The sequence below is a fragment of the Cryptomeria japonica genome, chromosome 1, assembly GCF_030272615.1.
Source record: "Cryptomeria japonica chromosome 1, Sugi_1.0, whole genome shotgun sequence".
Classification (NCBI taxonomy): Eukaryota; Viridiplantae; Streptophyta; class Pinopsida; order Cupressales; family Cupressaceae; genus Cryptomeria; species Cryptomeria japonica.
The window spans coordinates 253,012,782-253,034,234 of record NC_081405.1 but is presented as its reverse complement, the minus strand read 5'-3'; the positions used below and the strand labels follow the sequence as shown (position 1 = coordinate 253,034,234).

General features: G+C 33.5%; 1 protein-coding gene across 1 annotated transcript; it reads left to right on the top strand.

Annotated features, from left to right (window-relative positions):
* The first annotated feature begins 15,011 nt into the window (after nucleotides 1-15,011).
* LOC131030779 (uncharacterized) lies at nucleotides 15,012-15,780 on the top strand. Its single transcript, XM_059207234.1, has 2 exons — nucleotides 15,012-15,207; nucleotides 15,379-15,780. Exons 1-2 carry the CDS (start codon nucleotides 15,068-15,070, stop codon nucleotides 15,698-15,700), a joined length of 462 nt encoding a protein of 153 aa, XP_059063217.1. The 5' UTR covers nucleotides 15,012-15,067; the 3' UTR covers nucleotides 15,701-15,780.
* The last annotated feature ends 5,673 nt before the right edge of the window (nucleotides 15,781-21,453 follow it).

Below are 21,453 nucleotides of genomic sequence, written 5' to 3'. Positions count from 1 at the left end.
GGGACAACAAATTAATGTAGTCAATCATGATATGATTGTTGTCATAATTTTTGACATATTTTGGAACAATCATTTAATGATAACAATTCAATAACTCATCATAGCAAATTTAGTATCAATATTTTCGGCACATTCCAAGACAGCAACTTAATGTAGTCAATCTTGATAACAGATCAGGCTATTGTGAAATTCGTCACCTTACAATAGCGATCTAACACTTACATCACATGAAAGATCGTCACCTTCCATGACATAACACATACATGCAATATTGCATTCAAGATATTCATGAATATATCAATTACATATGATTAAGATTAATATTAGAAATTTCCATTATAATTTAGTCATTCAAATTTACCTCTAAAGTACTCCACTTTCAACTTTGTAAGAGGTTTGGTGAATATGTTGGCACTTTTCTCTTCAGTGTTGATGTAGGTCAATTTGATGACATCTCTATCTACCATATCTCTTATGTAATGGTATGGGATTTCTATATGCTTGGATCAATTATGAAAAACTGGATTTACAAAACATTTGATGCAGCTTTGATTATCACAGTGAATCACAATGGGGTTTAGGGGCTTCCCAATTAGTCCAACTAGCAATTTCCTTAACCATACTGCCTCACGTGCTCCCATGGAGGCAGCCATGTATTCGGCTTCAATGGAACTCTGAGCAACTGGTGACTATTTTTTGCTAATTCAGGATATCATAGCTGATCCAAGACTAAAGTAACACCCCGTTGTACTTTTATGATCAATGGAACTTCCTGCCTAGTCAAAAATAGAATACCCTTGGAGTTGTATCTCAAATTTTTATACTTCAAGCCAAGTCCAATAGTGCCATGTAAGTATCTCAGAATATGCTTAGCAGCCATTAGGTGAATCTTCTTAGGTTTCTTAAATGAAATGGCTTAACACATTGGTAGTGTAACAAATATCAAGGTGAGTGTTTACCAGGTACATAAGAAATCCAATAATTTGTCTATAGTATGTAGGATCTATAGGTTCTAGATCTGCTGCTTCACTTTTGAGCTTATGAAGATTTGTTTCCATTTGAATGGATAGAGGCTTACAATATATCATACAAAATCTAGTCAGGATATCAGTGGTGTATTTTCCTTGATTTAGGAAAATATAATTCTCTTTTTTCCATACTTCTAGGCCCAAAAAATAGTGCAGTAGACCTAGATCCTTCATATCGAATCCAGCCACAGGATCTTGTTTGCATTTTGGTAATGAGGTGATCTTCTCCTGTTATCAACAATTCATCAACATAGAGAACAAGTATTAACATGTCACCATCCGATACTTTTAAGTATATGTTAGAGTCTGCTTCATTTTTGGAATATCCTAGTTTGGAGAGATAACTATCTATCCTTTCGTACCATACCCTGGGATCTTGCTTAAGGTCGTACAGAGAGTTTTTTTAGTCTACACACATAGAGATTTCTATCATGTGTAGCAAATCCTTCAGGTTGTTCTATATACATATATCTTCCTCAATAACATCATTCAAAAATGCGGTCTTCATGTCCATTTGGTGTGTCTTCCACCCTTTGGAAGTTGCAATGGAAATGATGGTTCTTACATAAGTATATTGGGCAATTGGAGCAAATGTCTCTTCGTAATCAATTCCAGCCTTTTGAGAGAACCCCCTGGCAACAAATCTAGCTTTGTGTTTTTCAATACTACCTTCTGGTGCATATTTGATTTTGAATAACCACTTTGATGAGACAATTGATTTGTCTTTTGGTCTAGGTACAATATCCCAAACATCATTTTTTAAGATGGATTGGTATTCCTCAATCATTGCATCTTTCCAAGCTTGACATGTTAAAGCCTCTTCAACATTTGTTTTCTTATTCTCTTTGAAGATTTCATCGGGTTCCACATTAGTTTCTTCAATCATCTTTCTTTCCCCTAGTGGTCTTTTCTTGTTGTTAGGATTTTCAGCATTCTCAAAATTAGGTGATTGAAGTTCATGATTTTCTATGCTATTCTCCCTCTTATTTTCAATTGTAGGATTTTGATCTGATTCTGCAATTAGATCATCTTCTGCACTTAGAGATAGTTTATAAGCAACATCTTCTTCAAATTTGACATCTCTACTGATTTCAATAGATCTTCATCCTAGAATATAGACTCTGTATCCTTTAGTGGTTTCACTATAGCCAACAAATATACCTTTCTTCTCGGAGGGTTCTAGTTTGGTTCTCTTTTCTTTAGGAACATGAAGATACATGTGGCAACCAAAGATTCTTAGATGGCTTAAATCTGGTTTATTTCCTAAAAAGGCTTCTTTAGGTGTTATGTTCTCTAGGATTGAATGAGGGCATCTATTTTGAATCTACATAGTTGTATTTGAGGCTTCAACCCAAAATGAGATATGTAGATTTTGTTCATGCATCATGGCTTTAGCAGCTTCGATGATGGTTCTGTTTTTTCTTTTTGCAACTCCATTTTTTTGAGGATTATAAGGTATAGTACACTCCCTCTTAATCCCAATAGAAATGTAGAATTCTTTAAAATTTTCAGAGATATACTCACCCCCATTATCTGATCTTAGAGTCTTTATTTTCTTCCCAGTTTGATTTTCCACTAGGACCTTAAATTCTTTTAATTTCAATAACACTTCATTTTATTCTTTGAGTTTTATGAAATGGATCCAATTTTTCCTAGAGTAATCATCAATAAATATCACATAATACAAGAATCCCCCTAGTGATGGTAATGACATTCGACCACACAAATCAGTGTGGACAAGTTCTAGTACAACTTTTGATTTGTGTTCACTTGAGGGAAAGGACCCTTTTGAGTTCTTCCCTAGAGCACATCCTTTACAAGTTCCAACATGATTATATTTTAGATTGGGTAATCCTCTGGTAATTTTTCCTATAGAAGGTAGGGCACTAAATCGAAGATGTCCTAATCTTCTATGCCAAATTTTCATGATTTAGTGCTTGTTTTTGAGTATTACATAATTTTTATAAACTACCATCTCTAGATCCTATAGGAATAGCATTCTTTATGTTAGAGTTTTTAGGCCAGAGTAGAACTTTATCTTCATGGAAGGTGAGGTGATATCCTTGATCAGCTAGTCCTGAAATAGAGACCAAATTCCTTTTTTGATACCTGGTACAAAGAGAACATATTTCAATTGTAATGTAACTCTTGTTCTTAATTTAATTGAGTAGGTCCCAATTCCTTTCACTGGATAGGTAGAATTGTCTCCTATTGTAACTTCTTCAATTGAGTGGCCTTCAAAGGTTTCAAATTGATCTCTAAAACCGGTTATGTGTCGAGATGCTCCACTGTCGATTATCCACATATGTGTTTTTGAGTTTAATTCTATTGATAAGGCTAAGAAAATTAGAGGATTATCTACTTCCTTGACTTCAACTATGGTCGCTTGAGCTTTCTTTCTTTCAGGGCAGAACCTGTGAGTGTGTCCAAATTTATCACATTTGTAGCATTGAATCTTGGAGAAGTGTTTTCTTTTGTGATTATTTCCTCTCTTCCATTTGAACTTCCTTTTATTCCCTTTGTTTCTTGTGTTGCCATGTAGTTCTTGAATTTCTCCCCCTTTGTTTGGACCCAATCCTCTTGTGATTAGTCGAGATTCTTCTTGAGTACAATCATTCTTGATTTGATCAAATTTTGGTAGTGTCAGATGAGCACTAATGCCTTGAATAAAGGATTCCCAAATGGATGGTAATCCCTTAAGTGCTATTAGAGATAGCTCCATATCATCTATATTATTCCCAATAGTTGAAAATTGGTCTTTTAATTTTGAAATCCTCATGAAATAGGATGTGATTGTTTCTACTTTGTTCATGTAGATATGCATTAATTGTTGTTTTAAAGTGAGCAATCAGTTTGCATTATTTATTTCATATGAGTTTTGAATGGTCTTGAACATATCATAAGCTATAGTTAGTTTTGAGATGGTTGGGAGAATGTGATCTTTAATAGCATCAATTATGATTTTCTTAGCCTTGTTGTTGTGTCTTTTCGAGATTGTTTTCTTTGGCTCGTCTTTGGGCATCTTAGTATCATCTTCTATGTATGCATCTAGTTCGAGTTCTTGAATAATTGTTGTTATTTGAATTCTCCATGAGACGAAGTTGGATGCACCTTCGAGTATATCCTCCACTCTAACACTGTTCACCATGATTGTTTTTCCTTTGATTTTGAGTGCAAGTCTGAATTTTTTTTAGAAAAGAGGTGTCACTATTTTATTATTTCTCTACCAACATGGCTCTGATACCATGTTAAGGAATTTAGATTAGAGATAGAGAATACAATAGTCTAGTAATATGTAGTGAGGATAGACTTTAATAAGATAATTGCAATGAATATGTTTTACCTCCAATGTGTGTGTATATCTATATATATATATATATATACATGTATATACATGTATATATATGTATATATACATCTATATAGATGTATATATATATATATACATCTATATAGATGTATATATATATATATGTGTATATATATATCTACATATAGATATATATACATGTATATATATCTATATGTAGATATATATATACATATATATACATGTATATACATATATATATACATATATATATATGTTCATATATATATATATGTACATGTACATATATATATGTATATATGTACATCTATGTATATGTATATATATGTACATATGTACATATATATATATATATATATGTACATATATATACATATACATAGATGTACATATATACATATATATACATATATACATGTATATATATGTACATATATATATATAGATATATATATATATATATATATATATATATATATACATATATAACTCTAACTATTAATCTTCTATGATAATACCAACATCCTGCTGGTTCGTGAAATAGCCACGGATCGACACTTGCTGTGAACTAAAACCAATAACCGTGGTTGTTTCACGAACCAGCAGGATGTTGGTATTATCATAGAAGATTAATAGTTAGAGTTAAACCAATGACTATCTATTGTGATAATACAAGTGCAATCAACATTTCTAAGAATCTTGTACTTCATGCTAGAACCAAGCACATTGAATTGAAGTGTCATTTCCTAAGGGAAAGAGTTCAAGAAAAAGAGGTAAAGATGGAATATGTGAAGAGTAAAGATTAGTTAGCCACTATCTTTACTAAGACCTTACCGAAGGCTACCTTTGAGTTTCTTAGAGGTAAACTAGGGGTTAGACCCCTACATCAGAAGAAATAGAATGTTGTAGATGCATCAATCCTGTGGATTTCATGTTTATCTTTCACTAAGGATTGATGAAGGTGCATGCTACTCCTTTGGGGGAGCAAGTCTGATGTATAGCTCTGATTTAATGCTCTGATATAATTTTTTGATATAAGAGGCAACATAAGAATTGAAGACAAGTGATGCATTTATACCTTTGGCATTGTTGTCAAAGGGGGAGAAGAAAATAAAATCACATATGCGAGAAGAAAAGAAAATTAGATATGAGAGAAGAAAAAAAGATCAGATATGAGAAAGAGAATAGAGATCAGATTGAGAGAAGCATTGGTTAAGGGGGAGAAGACAAAATATGGAGAATCGATAGATGATGTGCAAACAAGTTGCAGATGTTGATGTTATTTTGATTGTATATTTGATTGGTGTTGCCATCAATGCCAAAGGGGAAGAATGTTGGGATTTGGAATAACTGATGCAGATGAGATGATGTGGGTGATGCAGTTGAAGGATAATGACTGAACCAATAGAGGATAGAAGACTGATATTTTGTGGTTAGATGTCATGATCAGCTATTTGTGTTGTCATTGATGGAAACTGATGTGAAATGATGTTTGATGATGAACATTGATTTTTTTTTTATGTTTAGTTTGTCATCTAAGTGATTTGGTCTATCGGAGACAGTGTTTACTGACAGAGAACTAAAGTCTGTAAAATAGGACTTTAACCGATAAAACTGGAATGCTTTGCTTGAATTGGGTGATCGGTAATGTTTGGTGATTTGAGGTTTGAATGGTGAACTTTTATCATGGAAAGGAGTATCTGATTGGAACTGCATCTTGTGATGATTACCGGAAGATGTGTTTCAAATTTCTAATGAAGTTTTGTTAAGGTTTTAGTAGGGTCTAAGGACCGATGAAGATATCATCAAATTGGTAATGATTTATGTTATGGTGGTGATCGATGACGAGTCTACATGAAGGAGGTAATGTGACACAACCTACATGAAAAGATTTGAATGTTGTTTTTGCATGAATTAAGGAAGAATTTCTTGGGAATCTGCAAAATGCTTAGTAGAGTGTTTTAAGGTTTGACTTTGGTACAGATTGAATTTTTGTGATGTTACAATCAACCGACAGTTGATATCACATTGCAATTTGATGTAATGATCTGTACGGTTGATCTAAGATGATATCTTATGATTTACATTGTAATTCATGATGTAATTTAGGTTTTAGTGGCTGACCTAGTTGAGATGGCTATTTATGTTGACACAATTGATGTTAATTGTGTTGGTGGTCTTAGAGAATATGTTGAGCCGTCCTAGTGAAGTGTGAGATCTTCATAAGAGTTGCGGAGTTTTGAGAATAACTGGATCTGATTTAGCAAGAAGAGAAATGCATGTAATAGATCATTTTCTTGTTGTTGTTGCCTAACAGTTGCAACAGGTTAAAACCCTTAACTAGGTAGGTCCTAATAGGCCTTAAACATTTAAGTCCCCTAATAGGACAACTCTCAAAAGAGTGTTAAATCCTCTGACAAGGTTGATCCTAACATGTCATCAAGCTCCTAATCAGGTTGCTAGGAAAATCCCTTAACTGGGTGACTCCTAACAGGGTCTACTCCTAACAAGGCATATTGTAAGCTCCTAACAGGTCTAAGCTCCTAACATGGCATACTTCAAAAGAGTACAAATACTTGTGGGTACCAAGTCCCACCATGGTTTTTCTCATTTGGGTTTCCACATCAAAAACTTATGGTGTTCATGTGTGGAATGTTTTTCATGTGATGTTCTTATTTATGTTTCATTTCATGCATTATTTATGAGACACTAGTTATGTTGTTTTATCAGAGGCTACTAGTACAGATAAGAAGTTGTTAGAGACAGTATATGATCAAATTGATATGATTTCTTAAGTGGTGAAATTATTGATAGTTGTGATAAATAATTTGATAAATGTATTAAGCAAATATGATCAAGAGGTTGTTAGATCTGATTAAAGAAGTTGAGATATTTGTTAAATGGTTTTAGATCTAATATAAGTTTGGTTTTGATTTAAAGTTTAAATTTGTCTTAATACTGATTCACCCCCCCCCTTTGTATTAACCGAATCTTCATAGGATTAACAATCTCCAACACCATCCATCTTCACCTCTAAAGAAGATAGAGCCACCTCTATAGGAAAAGCTAGGGAGAACCAAAGATGTTGAGAAAGCAAGGGGGATTCACTTAGTGAACCTAGGTTATAGCATGTACAATCATGGAATACTAAAAAATCCTCTAATTTTCAAATAAATATTACCCTAAACTCCTTTTTTGTCATCCCCTCGTAATACACAAGCTAAATTAAAAGCCCCCTATTTTCACCAAATATTGCATTTTTTCATAGCCTGAATTAAAAGACCCCTATTTTTATTGATAAGCAATATATTGTACCCTTATTATTGGGATATTAAACCCCCCAATATGAACCCACGTGATATAATATTGCCTAGCTGGTGAATCCCCCATGTGAGGAAGAAGCCAAAAAATAAAAGGGAAGCCATCTAAAGGGAAAATATAGTAAAATACAATACAACCCATAGATAGAGAGCTTCAAACACCCACAGGGGGGCAAACCACTCAACCAACCTCTCAAAAGGGGCATTTTGCAGCAACTAGAGGCTTCTGAAGAAAAATAGAGAGCAACAAAAGTCCCTGCAGTACAAAATACAACATCTCCAACCAACCCTATCACCACCACACAAAGAAACAAGATCTATACCAAAGGATGGCTAGGAGCCCAGACCAAGGCAATCTTCTCCATAGATAGAAACAAACCCCAAAACCTCAAGAAACAGTGAATCATCTCTAGAAGATAGGGGCCCAAACTGAAGCTCGAAGCAACAAAAAAAATCCCAAACCCCACCCCACCACTCTCAGGTCAAACCCTATCCATGCTGACCCCAATGCAACAACCCGAGAAGACCCCCTTCTCCAATGGAAGGAGACTGCAACAATGTGGGCAACAAAATAACACATCAAAGGGAGTGGAGGCCAGATCAAAGTCAAGCTCATCATCTGAATCATTTGTTGGCCATTTGGTGGAATTAATTATGTGTTGCATTGATGTTTTGTCATTGATGTCAACACTAGCTATTTGGATGCTTTACCGGCACCCTTCTGGTTCCAGTAGGTTGAGTAGTTTTTGGTTAACTTGAATCCGACATGATTCGGTAGACACCGATAGAATCTGTTGATGGAATTGGCTTGTTCATGATACTCATACTTATATTTGGTCAGTTGGTTTCAGTCTAGTGATTGGATGCTATCCTTCTTGCTATGAAGATTGGTTTCTGGTTCCGCCGAGGGTTTCACCGACAGAGCTTTTGGTGGAGATCTTTGATGCATTGCATAATTGGTTATGGTGCAACTTCTGATGGTGTTTCAGGATGCTTTTGGTAATCTTGTTCGAGACTTGGCATTTGGAAATCATTGTTGAAGCATGTGGACCTATACTTGGTCCCGATTGATCTAGGTTATGGATCGACGTTAATGAAACATGTGGATAGGACCTATTGTTGTATTTTCTAGATGTCTTATGTATGGATATTATTTGTTTTGGTCTAAGGCCGACATGGTTTGTAATTATGTAATTAGTTTATTTTCTGGTGGCCGACCTGATTGTTTATGGTCGAGGGTTTGTGTAAATAAGATGTAAGATCTCATTGTAGACCATCATGGTTATTGTAAGAGGTCATGGTCAAGGAATGTAATGTGCAAATAATGCAATATCATTCATGAAGAGGAGTTGGTCAATCATTGGAGATCGAATTGGGTTTGCGTAAGAGGATTTAGTCCTCCAGTATTGAGCTTAACCGGAATTGTACTCTGGCATAGGAGATGCTATCTTTTGTAGTTCAACACTTCTCCAGATTGTAGTCTAGACTTGTATGTAGTCAGTGAGGCTCCTTTTGTGATGAGCAGTGTGCTCTAGGTTGTTGGCCTTCATGCAAGTGCAGGCCCCTTCATTGTAATTTACATACTTACTACAAAAATATTATTTGATTGTGGGTAGGCTTCCCACCATAGTTTTTCCCTTTACCGGGTTTTCCACGTACAAATCTTAGTGTTGTGTGGATGGCTTTTATTCTGTGATTATTGTTTATGCTTAATTGGATTAACTGCTATTCCAATATTATTGTTTTGGGTTCTGGTATTAAAGTTTAAACTGTTGATGCTTCTGGTAATCTATGACAATTGATTCATCCCCCTCTTAGTTGTCTTTTAGTTATCTGAATTGTCTAACATCATCATTGTCTCCTCCAGAGGCTTCTTCATTTGAATTATCCACTCCCCTACATTTCCCGCTCGCCCCTCCCTCTATGAATTCTATAGTTAGTGTACCTATAGTTTTGTAAATTGTAACCCTTTACAATTTTACTTTTTTGTTCGCTTGCCTTAGTGTGTTTTCTCCTATCTCTTATCCAAGCATATTTCTAGGCATTGTAGTACCAATTTTTTTCCATATGATCATATGGTGATCTAGGTCTTTGTCCTAAGCATGAGTGCACCAAAGACATCATTGATTCATCCTTTTTTGGGAGGTCTAGGGTGTTGGGCATCCCTGCCCCTCCAAAAAGGGCCCATTTTTAAATGTCGATGCTTGGTTCCTACTAGCTGGACCTTGATCTAGATACTTTAATATAACTAATGGAGGTCAGCCTAATTTAAAAAATGCCTTGAGAACCCTATATAAGAGAATCCTTTCAATTCATTTTTCATAATTCATCAACCCACATGCACAAGTATCCACACACATCTTAAGCATCCGTCAAGCAACATTTTAGCCCACAATATCCTTCAAGATCTAACCATTATGGAGCAACAAGTTGCAACAATATTCATGAAAGCATATTTTCGTGACTGATTCTTTTAGGTCTTGTCATGTCATGTTAACTATTTCACAACACTTGGGATAACATTCAAAGAGCATTGCATCATCGCCATTATCAACTTCAACAAGCTCAACATATAACATTCAACATTTTACTTTAGAGCTTTCTATTTCATTCAAGGGTTAATTTCAACCCAAGGTTTAACCTAGGAAAACCACTATCAACTTGACAATATTTTTCCTCTTGTGTGCACAAGTGACGGGATTAGGAGACAAACATTATAGATCTAATAAGAGTTCTAGATCTAGGTTCATAGACCTAGATTTTGTAGAAGTTAAAGCACTGGGTCAAGGTCACCTAGCCTTAGTGCCTAATAATGTTTTGACAAACTTTTAGGGAGATACTTAGAGAGGCATCCTGATTTTGAAAAAATTCCATTTGTCTACATTTGATAGTTTTAAACAAGGATGCCTAGCAAAACTGCCCTAGATTTTTTAGTCCAAATTTCAACCATAGGTTCCTCTCACCTTCCATTTCCAGATCATGCTTCATGACCTACATATATGTTGTGAAGTTGTATGTATATACTTATCATTATCAATTTTGCATCATCAACCCTAGTTCCCACATTCAATTGTTCAATTTCAACTCAAACAAAGGGGAGAGTGAAATTCAATCTATGTTTAGCCCTTTCATTCATATATTTGAGGTTGAACCTATTAATCTTATTCTCCCCTTTAATGTATCTTGGTTGGAAATAAGGTAATTCCATGTTTACATAATTGAAATAGTGAATCCTTATTTCCACCCTATACAATACCTATGGTCACCTAATTATGGTTCATCCCATGAAACAAAATTACTTATTATATTATATCAAGACCCACCTTTGTTGATTCTTGGTAAGGAGTTATTAATCAAAGAGGAAAAATATAAAAACATGGTTTTAAATGTATGGTTACTAGTTGTTGGCAATGCTTTCCCATTTTACATGCATGCATCTCCCTTACATAGAATCCTTTTCTTAAGATCTTGATATAAAATCTCCCTTTATCATCTCAGGATATTTTTATTTATTTTTCAACTAAAAATAGGGATAATACTCTAGAAAATGTCCATGGTTTTGATATGAGGCTATACTTATTGTTAAAAAATGGTATATTACCTTCAACACACTTACACAATCCTTCTTAGTGCTTCATTTATGGTTAGGGTGTTATATCTTGTATTGTAATTATATGGTAATCCTTTCTCATAGGGAATTAAAATTCATTGTGTTCCTTCTTATCTCTAGATCTAGAGATAGATACTCTTATCTATTCCACATATTCATTTAGGTTGAGATCATTATGTCTAAATGTTTAGCTATAGAAATATGGCTCCAAGTACAAGACTACATATAGAAATAATGCATAGAAAGATTGTTTTGTCACCAACTCAAGGATTCCTTGTCTTTTTATTAATGGTATAGAATATTAAAAAAATATCTATGGTCCTATTATCATATGTGAAATCTACACATGCAAATACGAAATCTTGTAAATGTATAGTTTGATCTTAGTTTACATCATGTCACACAAGTTTAGGTGACATAAATCCTACATATAATGAGTATATGATAACTTAAAAGGTTAATAGTGTGTGACATGGATAATTGTATGTGGTATAATATTTACCATTATCATTAATTTGTTTCTGAAAAAAAATAGTCATTCTTTTAGTAGTGTATCTAAGATTGAAGTAAACATAAGAGTAGGGTTAGGAACATGTGAGCTAATGGAAGGAGAGAAGTGAAGGTGTGAGGTAAGTGATAAGGACATAAAAATATAGAAGTGATTGGTCATGCATAATATGGATGAATTATGTAAGCTATAGGTCGGTAAAAAGGGATGGTATGACACACATGAGTTATGGGTATATAACTAACTTACATATGTGTATGAAAATATGGGGTGTACATTAAACATTAGAGGGATGAAAAGTTTAGATGTATTCATGGTAGAAGGAGTATAATTAGGTGATAGGCCATATTGAGGAATAAAGCTAATGCAGAATGTCGAAGAGGGTACAACCATATAGGGAACAGGGGTAGTGGAAGTGGGAATGGTAGAGGTAAGAACCACACTAGGTGTAACAACATAGGTGGTAGTGGGTATGTAAGATATAGTGATAGATTTGAGATAGAAAGAAGAGGAGAGATGAGATGATATGTAGAATTAAAAGAGGCCAATAATAACAAATATCATGAAGGATATTTGTGCCAAATGAAAATACTATTAATGTATTATTAAAAGAAGAGCCAATTGTGTAGATTTGGATTGAGTAAATGTATCAAAAAATCATGTAATAAATGAAAAATATTACTTAACTAAATGTGAATGTTGATCATAATCTTGTTGGTCATCCAAATAGTTCTCAATATGAGCATCCAAAAGGACATAATTATCATCATATTGAGTAGAATTGGTAGGGTTAAAATATGCACTCCTTACGTAAAGGATGATTAGGGTACTGAGTAGCTTTTCGCATAAACAAAGTAGTAATTACTAGAGATAGAAATTTGAAAATGAAATCCTAAGAGAAATCCAAGGGTGATTAAGGGGGAAGATGCAAGGTCACACAATGAAAAAAATCCTAAAAAGGAAAGAAATGGAAATGCAATACCAATAAATAGGAACACAATCCAAATCAAACCTAAAAAATGATAAAGTAATTATAATATATAGATCTAAAACCATTAATTGAAAATCATGATAAATTATAGAGCGCAACTCGAGAAGCTTATTAATTGTTCACAAAAAATAAGGGAATAAAATATTTTTTACATTAATCTAAGCTAATTAAATAAATGAATATAATCAAGTACATATTAACCTATATTTAATTAATGAAGTTGAAGGGATAAAATTTTATAATTGCAATAAATGATCTCAAATTAAATGAGTTTATGATAAATGTACTTAGCTCTCAATTTGATGAAATAACGTGAAAGATGAAGATGTTCATAACTAATTCACCTATGTATAGAAAATGATATTCTTAATATGCTCATTGACTCAAAATCAAAATAGATGTTAAATCCCTTATGGATTATTTTTTAGTTGTCAAAATCTAATTTATTAGACAACATGCTTGCACAAAATAATTCAAGTTATAACTTCTATTATTTAAATATTAGGGTCATGCTTATCTAGGCCAACATTTGATGGGCTAGCTTTACAATATTAGGTTCAAACGATTTGAAGACATCATACACAATTGTGTAGATGACCTAAATGTGGGTTCTAATGCAATGGATTCCTTTTAAGATCCAAATCTAAATGTTCTTGGAACAATTGGTCCTTCATAATTGGACCATTATTGGATATTCTTTGTTATGCATTATTTGCACATTAAATTATTCAAATACAACAATGTATCATTAAGTCACACAAAAACATATTGATTTAGCTCCCAATGGCGAGAACAAAATGATGGGAACTTAGGAGTTTGAATATGAGTATGTTAACTCTAGGGTCAATCTCAAGCCCCTTTGGATCAAATCCAAGCATCATGGGATTGACTTAAAGCCAAAAAATGTAAACCTTAGAATTAGAAACAAGTACATAGAAAAATATCTAATAAAAAATATATATTGAAATAAACATAAATGAAATGTGAATTTTTTAAGAAATATGAAGATGAAAATGAATAAGAATAAATGAAAATTAAACCAAATAAGTGAAACTTAACACAAATTTTATATCAATTATTAATAAGTTATTAATATGCAACTGTATAAAGCCATTCTATTCAAATAAACAAAAATTACAGTTATAACAACATATAAAAATAACAAATGCTAGAAAGTACATCAAACCATTTTAAAAGTTATTTCAAGGCAAAGTTCCTCCTTAGAGTTTTAGAAGCTCCTTGTTTCAAAGAGAATATTTTAAATAAATATAATTCATCTTGGGAATAGATATAATGAAAAAAAAAATGTACCAACCATGTTTGGTTTAATTTAAGTAAGGGCTATCTATGGCTAATCATTTGAAAAATAAGTTAGAAGATAAAATTTGTTAAATTCATTAGCGATTTATAGCTTAGTTAGACCATCAGATATATAAAAAAATTTCAATTTTTTATTAAATGGCTTTCACTCTTTCAATCTTAAACTCAAACTTTTATTTATTTATTTACTTTTATGGAGGTCTTTTCATTCACAATGTCGTTTTAGCTATCTGATGTGGGAGCATGAGTCTGAGGTTGAACCTCTTCTGCTAAGAGCCAAGGATTGAGGTCATTTAGCCAAAATCGTCTGGGGAACGCTCCCCATGTCATTCCTTGTGATTTCAAAGTTGTGCACTCAACAAAACTTTATTCCTATAGGTTCATTAAAACTTTTCCACTACAACAGAACAAAAAAGACAATGACTATATTGAGCCCCTAGAATGCACTAATGTATATATTACCTTCATACATTATAACTTATATATTAATGCATCCTAGAGAATAGATAACCATTTCCAATTAAAAAAACCATTTGACTATCTTGTCGATTTGAGGGTTACCCTAAGTAGAAAATGAATTCTATACCCCACCACGTGCAGTTTCCTTGTTTTCCCCTTTCAAACCACAGGGACCATGGTTGTGCACGTGGGAATCGAACTATTCTTAAAAACGAAAAATGTGCTTAAAATATAACCGATGATCAAGCGAAAGGACAACATGGGAAACAACTTTACTTGCGGCAAAGGAGCTCATGGGAAACACAAGCGACAAAACGAATCGATTCCACTGACAAACTCATTAAACACGTTATAAACGCCGACTTCACAGATCTGCGCGTACAGCTTATTTTGCCCAAAACAACGCCCAAGGAAACTTGCTTGCATAATTAAATCTTACATTGTTATTATATTTACCATACTCCACTCTGTTAAAAGTAGTCGAACAAGGATTGTAATGCATGGAAACTCTGGTGCTAAAATCCAGTGAAATGACTGTGAACAGCACTGAATCGGAGATTGAGTGCAGCCTCTGTGGTGATGTGGGTTTGAAGGAGCAGCTCTTCAAATGCGCTTCCTGTTTATCCAGATATCAGCACACGTAATTATCATTCTCTAACTTCTGTCTACCCTGAAGAATTCATTCAATCAATTTTATCCAGATTTCAGTCATTTTTATCTCTGATTATACTTCAGTTTCAGTCCATTACTGAATACTGAGATTTGTGTTTTTAAATGATTAAAACCCATTTTGGCAATGTTGGTATTGCAGGTATTGTAGTAGATCGTATCCAAATATAGATTTGGAGCGTTTTTCATGCGAATGGTGCAGCTCGGGAGTCACAGAAATGGTGAAAACGCAAGTTTATAAGAGTGGGTTGAATGAATTTATCTCAGACAAACTGCAAAGTATTTCAGAGTGTAAACAGATGAAAGCATTAACAAGGGTTGAGGTAAGAGGAGGAAAATGCAAAGAGAAATCAGATCTGTTTGTTTCTTTTAATGGAAGAAAGCAGTGTCAGATGAAGGAAAGGACCAAACTGCAGATTCATGCTCGGCGCCGCTACAAACGCCTTGCAGACTTGAATTTCTAAGATTTTGCACTGTCCTTGTGCCACTGTTTTCTGTAAAGTATTTCAAAAATCTATATAAACCTGTTATTGGCATTGTTGAATGGTAGATAGTTATGTATAAATAATTTTATATGTTTTTTTGGGGTGTTATTCAATGGTAGGTAGTCAGATACAAATAGTTTATTGTTTTTAGTCAATTAATATATACACAGTAGATCATATCCGTTCTTCTATTCTATGGTTTCAATCAAAATAGTTTTGATCAAATATACTTTCAATCAAAAGAAATTAACTTGAAAATTATGGTATTTTGTGTGGTATTTATATGATGTACATGGGTTTGGCTTATACTTATTTGGCTAAAACATTTTAGGCTGAATATATTTCAATCAATAAAAAGATTTGCGGGACCTTGTGTGGTGCTTATGTGACATAAATAGGTTTCGGTGAAACATATTTAGCCTAGAAACATATTTAGCCAAACTACTTTAGGCTAAATATGTTTCGATTAAAAAATAAAACAAAAAGATTTTCTAGTCATTTTCAATTAATCTTTCTTGTTTAAATGTGTTTTGACAACCCTAATTTGCTCAAATTTTCTCTTTTGAACTTCCACATACATGATTCATGCTTGTCCAAGCTTCTACACACATCAAGTTGAGGCATGTTTCACCATTCCCATCTAAACTAGATTTCCTAGTAGAAAATTTAAAGAACATTTTATTTTGAATTCAAAGCTTTTTATGTTTAATGTGTTAAAAATGTATGTTCATATATAAAAAGAGATTTTTTATTCATTTTCAATGAATCGCTTTAGGTTAAATGCATTTAAGGAGCAATAGTTTGCCCAAATTTGCCCTTTGTAAAATCCACATAAATGATCCATGCTTGTCCAAGCTTCTACAACTATAAGTTGAGGCAAATTTGATCCTTGTCATCACAACTAAATATTCTCGTAGAAAATTTTACTACACACCTATACACACATATACTTACACATACATAAACATATGTATATATACACATAAAACACACACACATACATGTATACATAGACATATACCTATAAATATACATATACATATATATATACATACATAGATACATATGCATATACATATACATATATACATACATATATACATATACATATACATATACATACACATATATGAATATATATATACACACACATATATCGTTTATATAGTAAACTAAGAATATTTCTAATTTGATATAGAGTATGGAGAGGCATAAAAAGTGCACATTCATAAAATTGATAAAAAGACAATGTATTTGCATGACATTTTGACATGCCTACAAGATTCAAAGGAGATATGGATTTATTCAATCCTGCTTTTAAAATAGAGAAATCATTTTCTCTAAACTAGAGAACTCAATGCATACTAATTTAGAATCACCAAATGTGATTGTAGAGTTTCTAGGTCCTTAAATAATTCCCTCTAATTGTTGTAGCTACTAAGACCAAAAATAATATTCCAAGAAGCTTATCAAAGTCATCCCACTAGGTGTGTCAAAAAACATTATCACTTGAAATCACACCCATGCTAAAGCTTGTTTAGTATTTCAATAAATTCTTAGAATTATCTCAAGGTGTGGGACCTTGTACTTGAGGTCAAACCTCCAAAAAAGGATAAATTTGTTTTCAACCTATATAAAGTTTCTATCTGGCTATAGATAGTCTGATCCTATATCTACTAACTTGAATATAAAACCTTGTAGGGAAAACTGAAGAGCAAAACAAAGGAAAACAAAAGACATGTTGAGATCTAGATGTAACCAAGTGTTAGGGTTTAGGCAGACAAGAGAAATAAACAATATTAAATATAATATAGAATAAAAAATGCAAAAATAACAAATCACAATAACACTCTAGATTTAACGTAATTCACCCAATGTGGGCTACATCCATAAAGAAACATATGTCCATTTCTTTTCTATAATCCAATGAAGAGAAAATTACAATATGATAATTTCACTTTACATAGGCACTTATTTTATCATCCCTTTCTGGTGGTTTACAAAGGTTAGATTACATGCCAAAATAATAGCCAACTCCTTTCTTAAATTATGGTAAATTTTTGCCCCCTCTGCATGCCCCCGTTAATTGATTTGGGGAGAAAACATGGCTAAAAAATTCACCAATATTTAAGCACACTAGCATGATCAGTCGCCACATACCAACATTGAGAACTTGGAATGAAAGTTTGTGTTCCATTGTTCCAACCTAGACCCATGGTCCAAGCAAAAGGAAGAATTAAAAGATGAAATGAGGGTGATCTTTCCAAAAAGAATAGAAACCTGGAACTTAGGTTCTAGGTTTCTATTAGGTCCTAGGTTCTACTTAGAGCCTTAAGAAGTTGGACTTGGGAGGTGGAAAGAAATAAAACCCATAAATTCTTGATTTTAGTTGGAACCTAAAGAAGAATGACAAGAGGTTGAAGTAAATGAGTACTTAGAACCTTATGTTCCAATTTTCTATCAAGTATTGAATTTTGGCATGTTCCTTAAAAAATTTGTGGGACAAGGAGGAAGAGCTTAGAGCCTACATTATAGGTTCTCATTGAGCATTATGTCTTGATTAAACCTTAGGATAAAACACCCCCATATTTAGCCATTTTGATATATTTGCAATTGGGTAACCAACTAAAACCTTACACAAATGTCAATCTGTTAGAGTTCCCACAAATACTGATTCACCCCCCCCTCTCAGTATCTGTGGGAACTCTAACAATTGGTATCAGAGCTTGGTCCTCTATTTTCAGAAGCCTAATAGCTTGAGGAAGATCTTGACACCGGTAAAGATGGAAAATCTAATGAAGCAGCTTGAAGGAGCTCTTACTGACTCTGATGCAAAGAAGTTGAAAAATATCAAATTAGAAGATGATTTAAAAGTAGCTCAAGACATTATTCAGGGACTTCAAGAAAATCTTACTGTTACAAGAAATAAGAGAAGAGAACTTTGTGAAAAATTGCAAATTGAGAATGATGAAAAGGAATCACTAAATGATATGAGAAGCAAATTGAAACAAGAGATCATGACAACAAAAAATGAAAGGTTCCTTTCTTATCCTTCTTGATTTTTGCTAAATTGTCAACTAACTCATCCTTTAACCATTCACAGATATCAATTTTTATATTGTCCTTAACCATGTCATAAGCACTCTTTATCCATAAACTGGAAACTGAGTTAAGCCTATTAGCATGAGTTGCCTTGTAACCTAGAATCATGCTAACAAATCTAACATTTGTATCAGTCACATCATTAACCCTCAATGATCTCTTGTCGGATGTTGCATCAGTTAAGTTTGTTACTAAGTCATTGGAGACCTTGGTTTTGTCAGGTCTGTTACTGGTGGAAGGTAACCTTGTTACTGCTTTCACAGCTATCTTTGTAATTTTATGCACTGAGTCAAGCCAAAAGAATGAACCATGTACCCTGCTCAAAACTATCCTAACCACTTCCTTGGGAAATTCAGGAATGCAGAGGATTTCAGTGAATCCTAGGGTTTCAACAATTTTATGTTCAGGTTTCACATTCCCAGAGTTGTCACATATAACAGACTTATACATGTTTTTGATTTCTTCATCACCTAATTCCTCTATGTTGCAATGAATATACATTCTAGGGTCTTCTGCATAAACAACACCTTTTGGAATTTTTGAAAAAGCACCTGTGTTGTCATCTTTCTTAGCTACCTCGGGAACTAGCTAAAACATGGGCCTAGGTCATTTTATAACCTCGACAACTATAGGGTTTGCTATGAATTCAAGTGCAAAGGAGGATGCCATGATGATAAATACCTTTTTTTGCCTTTGGATGGATTGATTGCTGAAGTGCTTTGCCTCTTTGTTTGAAATGCCTTAGCTCGGAAATCTTCACGCTCTCTGAAAGTTTGAATTCATGGTGAAATGAAATGGAGCCAAAAACCTTATTTTATAAAGTCTTTTCTGCTACCTACCACATTAATTGCTTGCTGGTAATTTATTAGCTTAACTTTATTTGCCGGTAATGAATGATTTTTAACTTCTTTTCTCTAACTGAAGGAATAATAGCACGTGTCATTAGATTGCCAAACCCTCAAGATAATTTTCTTCAATTTGATGAAGAACATCCTGCCAGTGGAGCATTGCTCTATCCTGCTGGTGAAGTATTTGATGGTTCTACCAGTGGAGGAGTATCCTTAATATTTGAATCAACTTTTATAATCCATTGCTTTGAAAATTCTTGCTTAACCTCTTCAACCTTTTCTTTACCTTTCAAACTAGTACTTTTGTTGTCTACCGATGTACCTTTACTTCTACAAAATTTAGCAATATGACCAATCTTGTTACATGCATAACAAGTTACATTATTTTTCTGAATAGCTTTCCCATAACCTATGTCAGTTTGTGTTCTACATTTATTTGATAAATGACCAAATCTTCCAGAAACATAACATCTTACATTCATTCTACAATTTTCAGAGTTATGACCAATTTTGTTGCATTTGGTGCATTGATCAGTGGGAGGATTGATGTTCTGATAATTCCTAGATCTACATTCATTTTCCCTATGACCATATTTATTACAGTTAAAGCATTTTCCATTGAATTTGTAAGTATTAGAAGGTCTTACCAGTTTGCTGCGATCCTGGGTATTTGCAGTACCGGAGCTTTCTCCAACTTCAAATCCAATTCCAGAAGTGTCACCTTTGGGTTTTTGATTTTTCAATAAGGTACCAAGTTCTTCTAAGCTTTTCTTGAATTTTTCTTTGTGTTGATTTGCAGTTTCCAATTCCCTTTCCAAGATTTCTTTTTGTCTCATTAGTTCATTCGAGTCATTCTGAGTATGCATCAGATCTGTTTTGAACATGTCATTTTCATAGCTAAGTCTTGTGTTCTCATTTGCTGCATCACTTAGTCTTCTGGTCAATTCTTCTTCATTCTTCTTTCTGTACTCAATTTCTTCGCAAAATCTCATAGTCATATCCTGCATTTCATTTTTTGTTGTCATGATCTCTTGTTTCAATTTGCTTATCATATCATTTAGTGATTCCTTTTCATCATTCTCATTTTGCAATTTTTCACAAAGTTCTCTTCTCCTATTTCTTGTAATAGTAAGATTTTCTTGAAGTCCCTGAATAATGTCCTGAGCTGCTTTTAAATCATCTTCTAATTTGATATTTTTCAACTTCTCTGCATCATAGTCAGTAAGAGCTCCTTCAAGTTGCTTCATCAGATTTTCCATCTTTACCAGTGTCAAGATCTTCCTCAAGCTGTTAGGCTTCTGAAAATAGAGGACCAAGCTCTAATACCAATTGTTATAGTTCCCACAGATACTGGGGGGGGGTGAATCAGTATATGTCTGATAATGAGATTTTCTTGAAACTGAATATGCAGAACATAAAGTAACAGTATACCGGTATGCAAGAATTAATGCAAATAACAGAATCAAAAACATCCACATGAAAAGAACACCATAACACAAGATGTTTAACGAGGAAACCCGGTGTGGGAAAAACCTCGATGGGATTTGTGACCCACAATATTCACTTACTGGCCAATAAGAGAATATTACTTACAATAGGGGGCTTGCACATGCAGGAAGGCCAACTACCTAGAGCACACTGCTCAATAAGAAGTCACATTGACTTACAATGAGGATTTACACAAATCCAATATTCTGTATTGCTTTACAATAGCATCTTCAATGCTAGATTCAGTACCGGTTCTTGCTCTGTTCTTTACATATACCCTTGACCTACAATTCG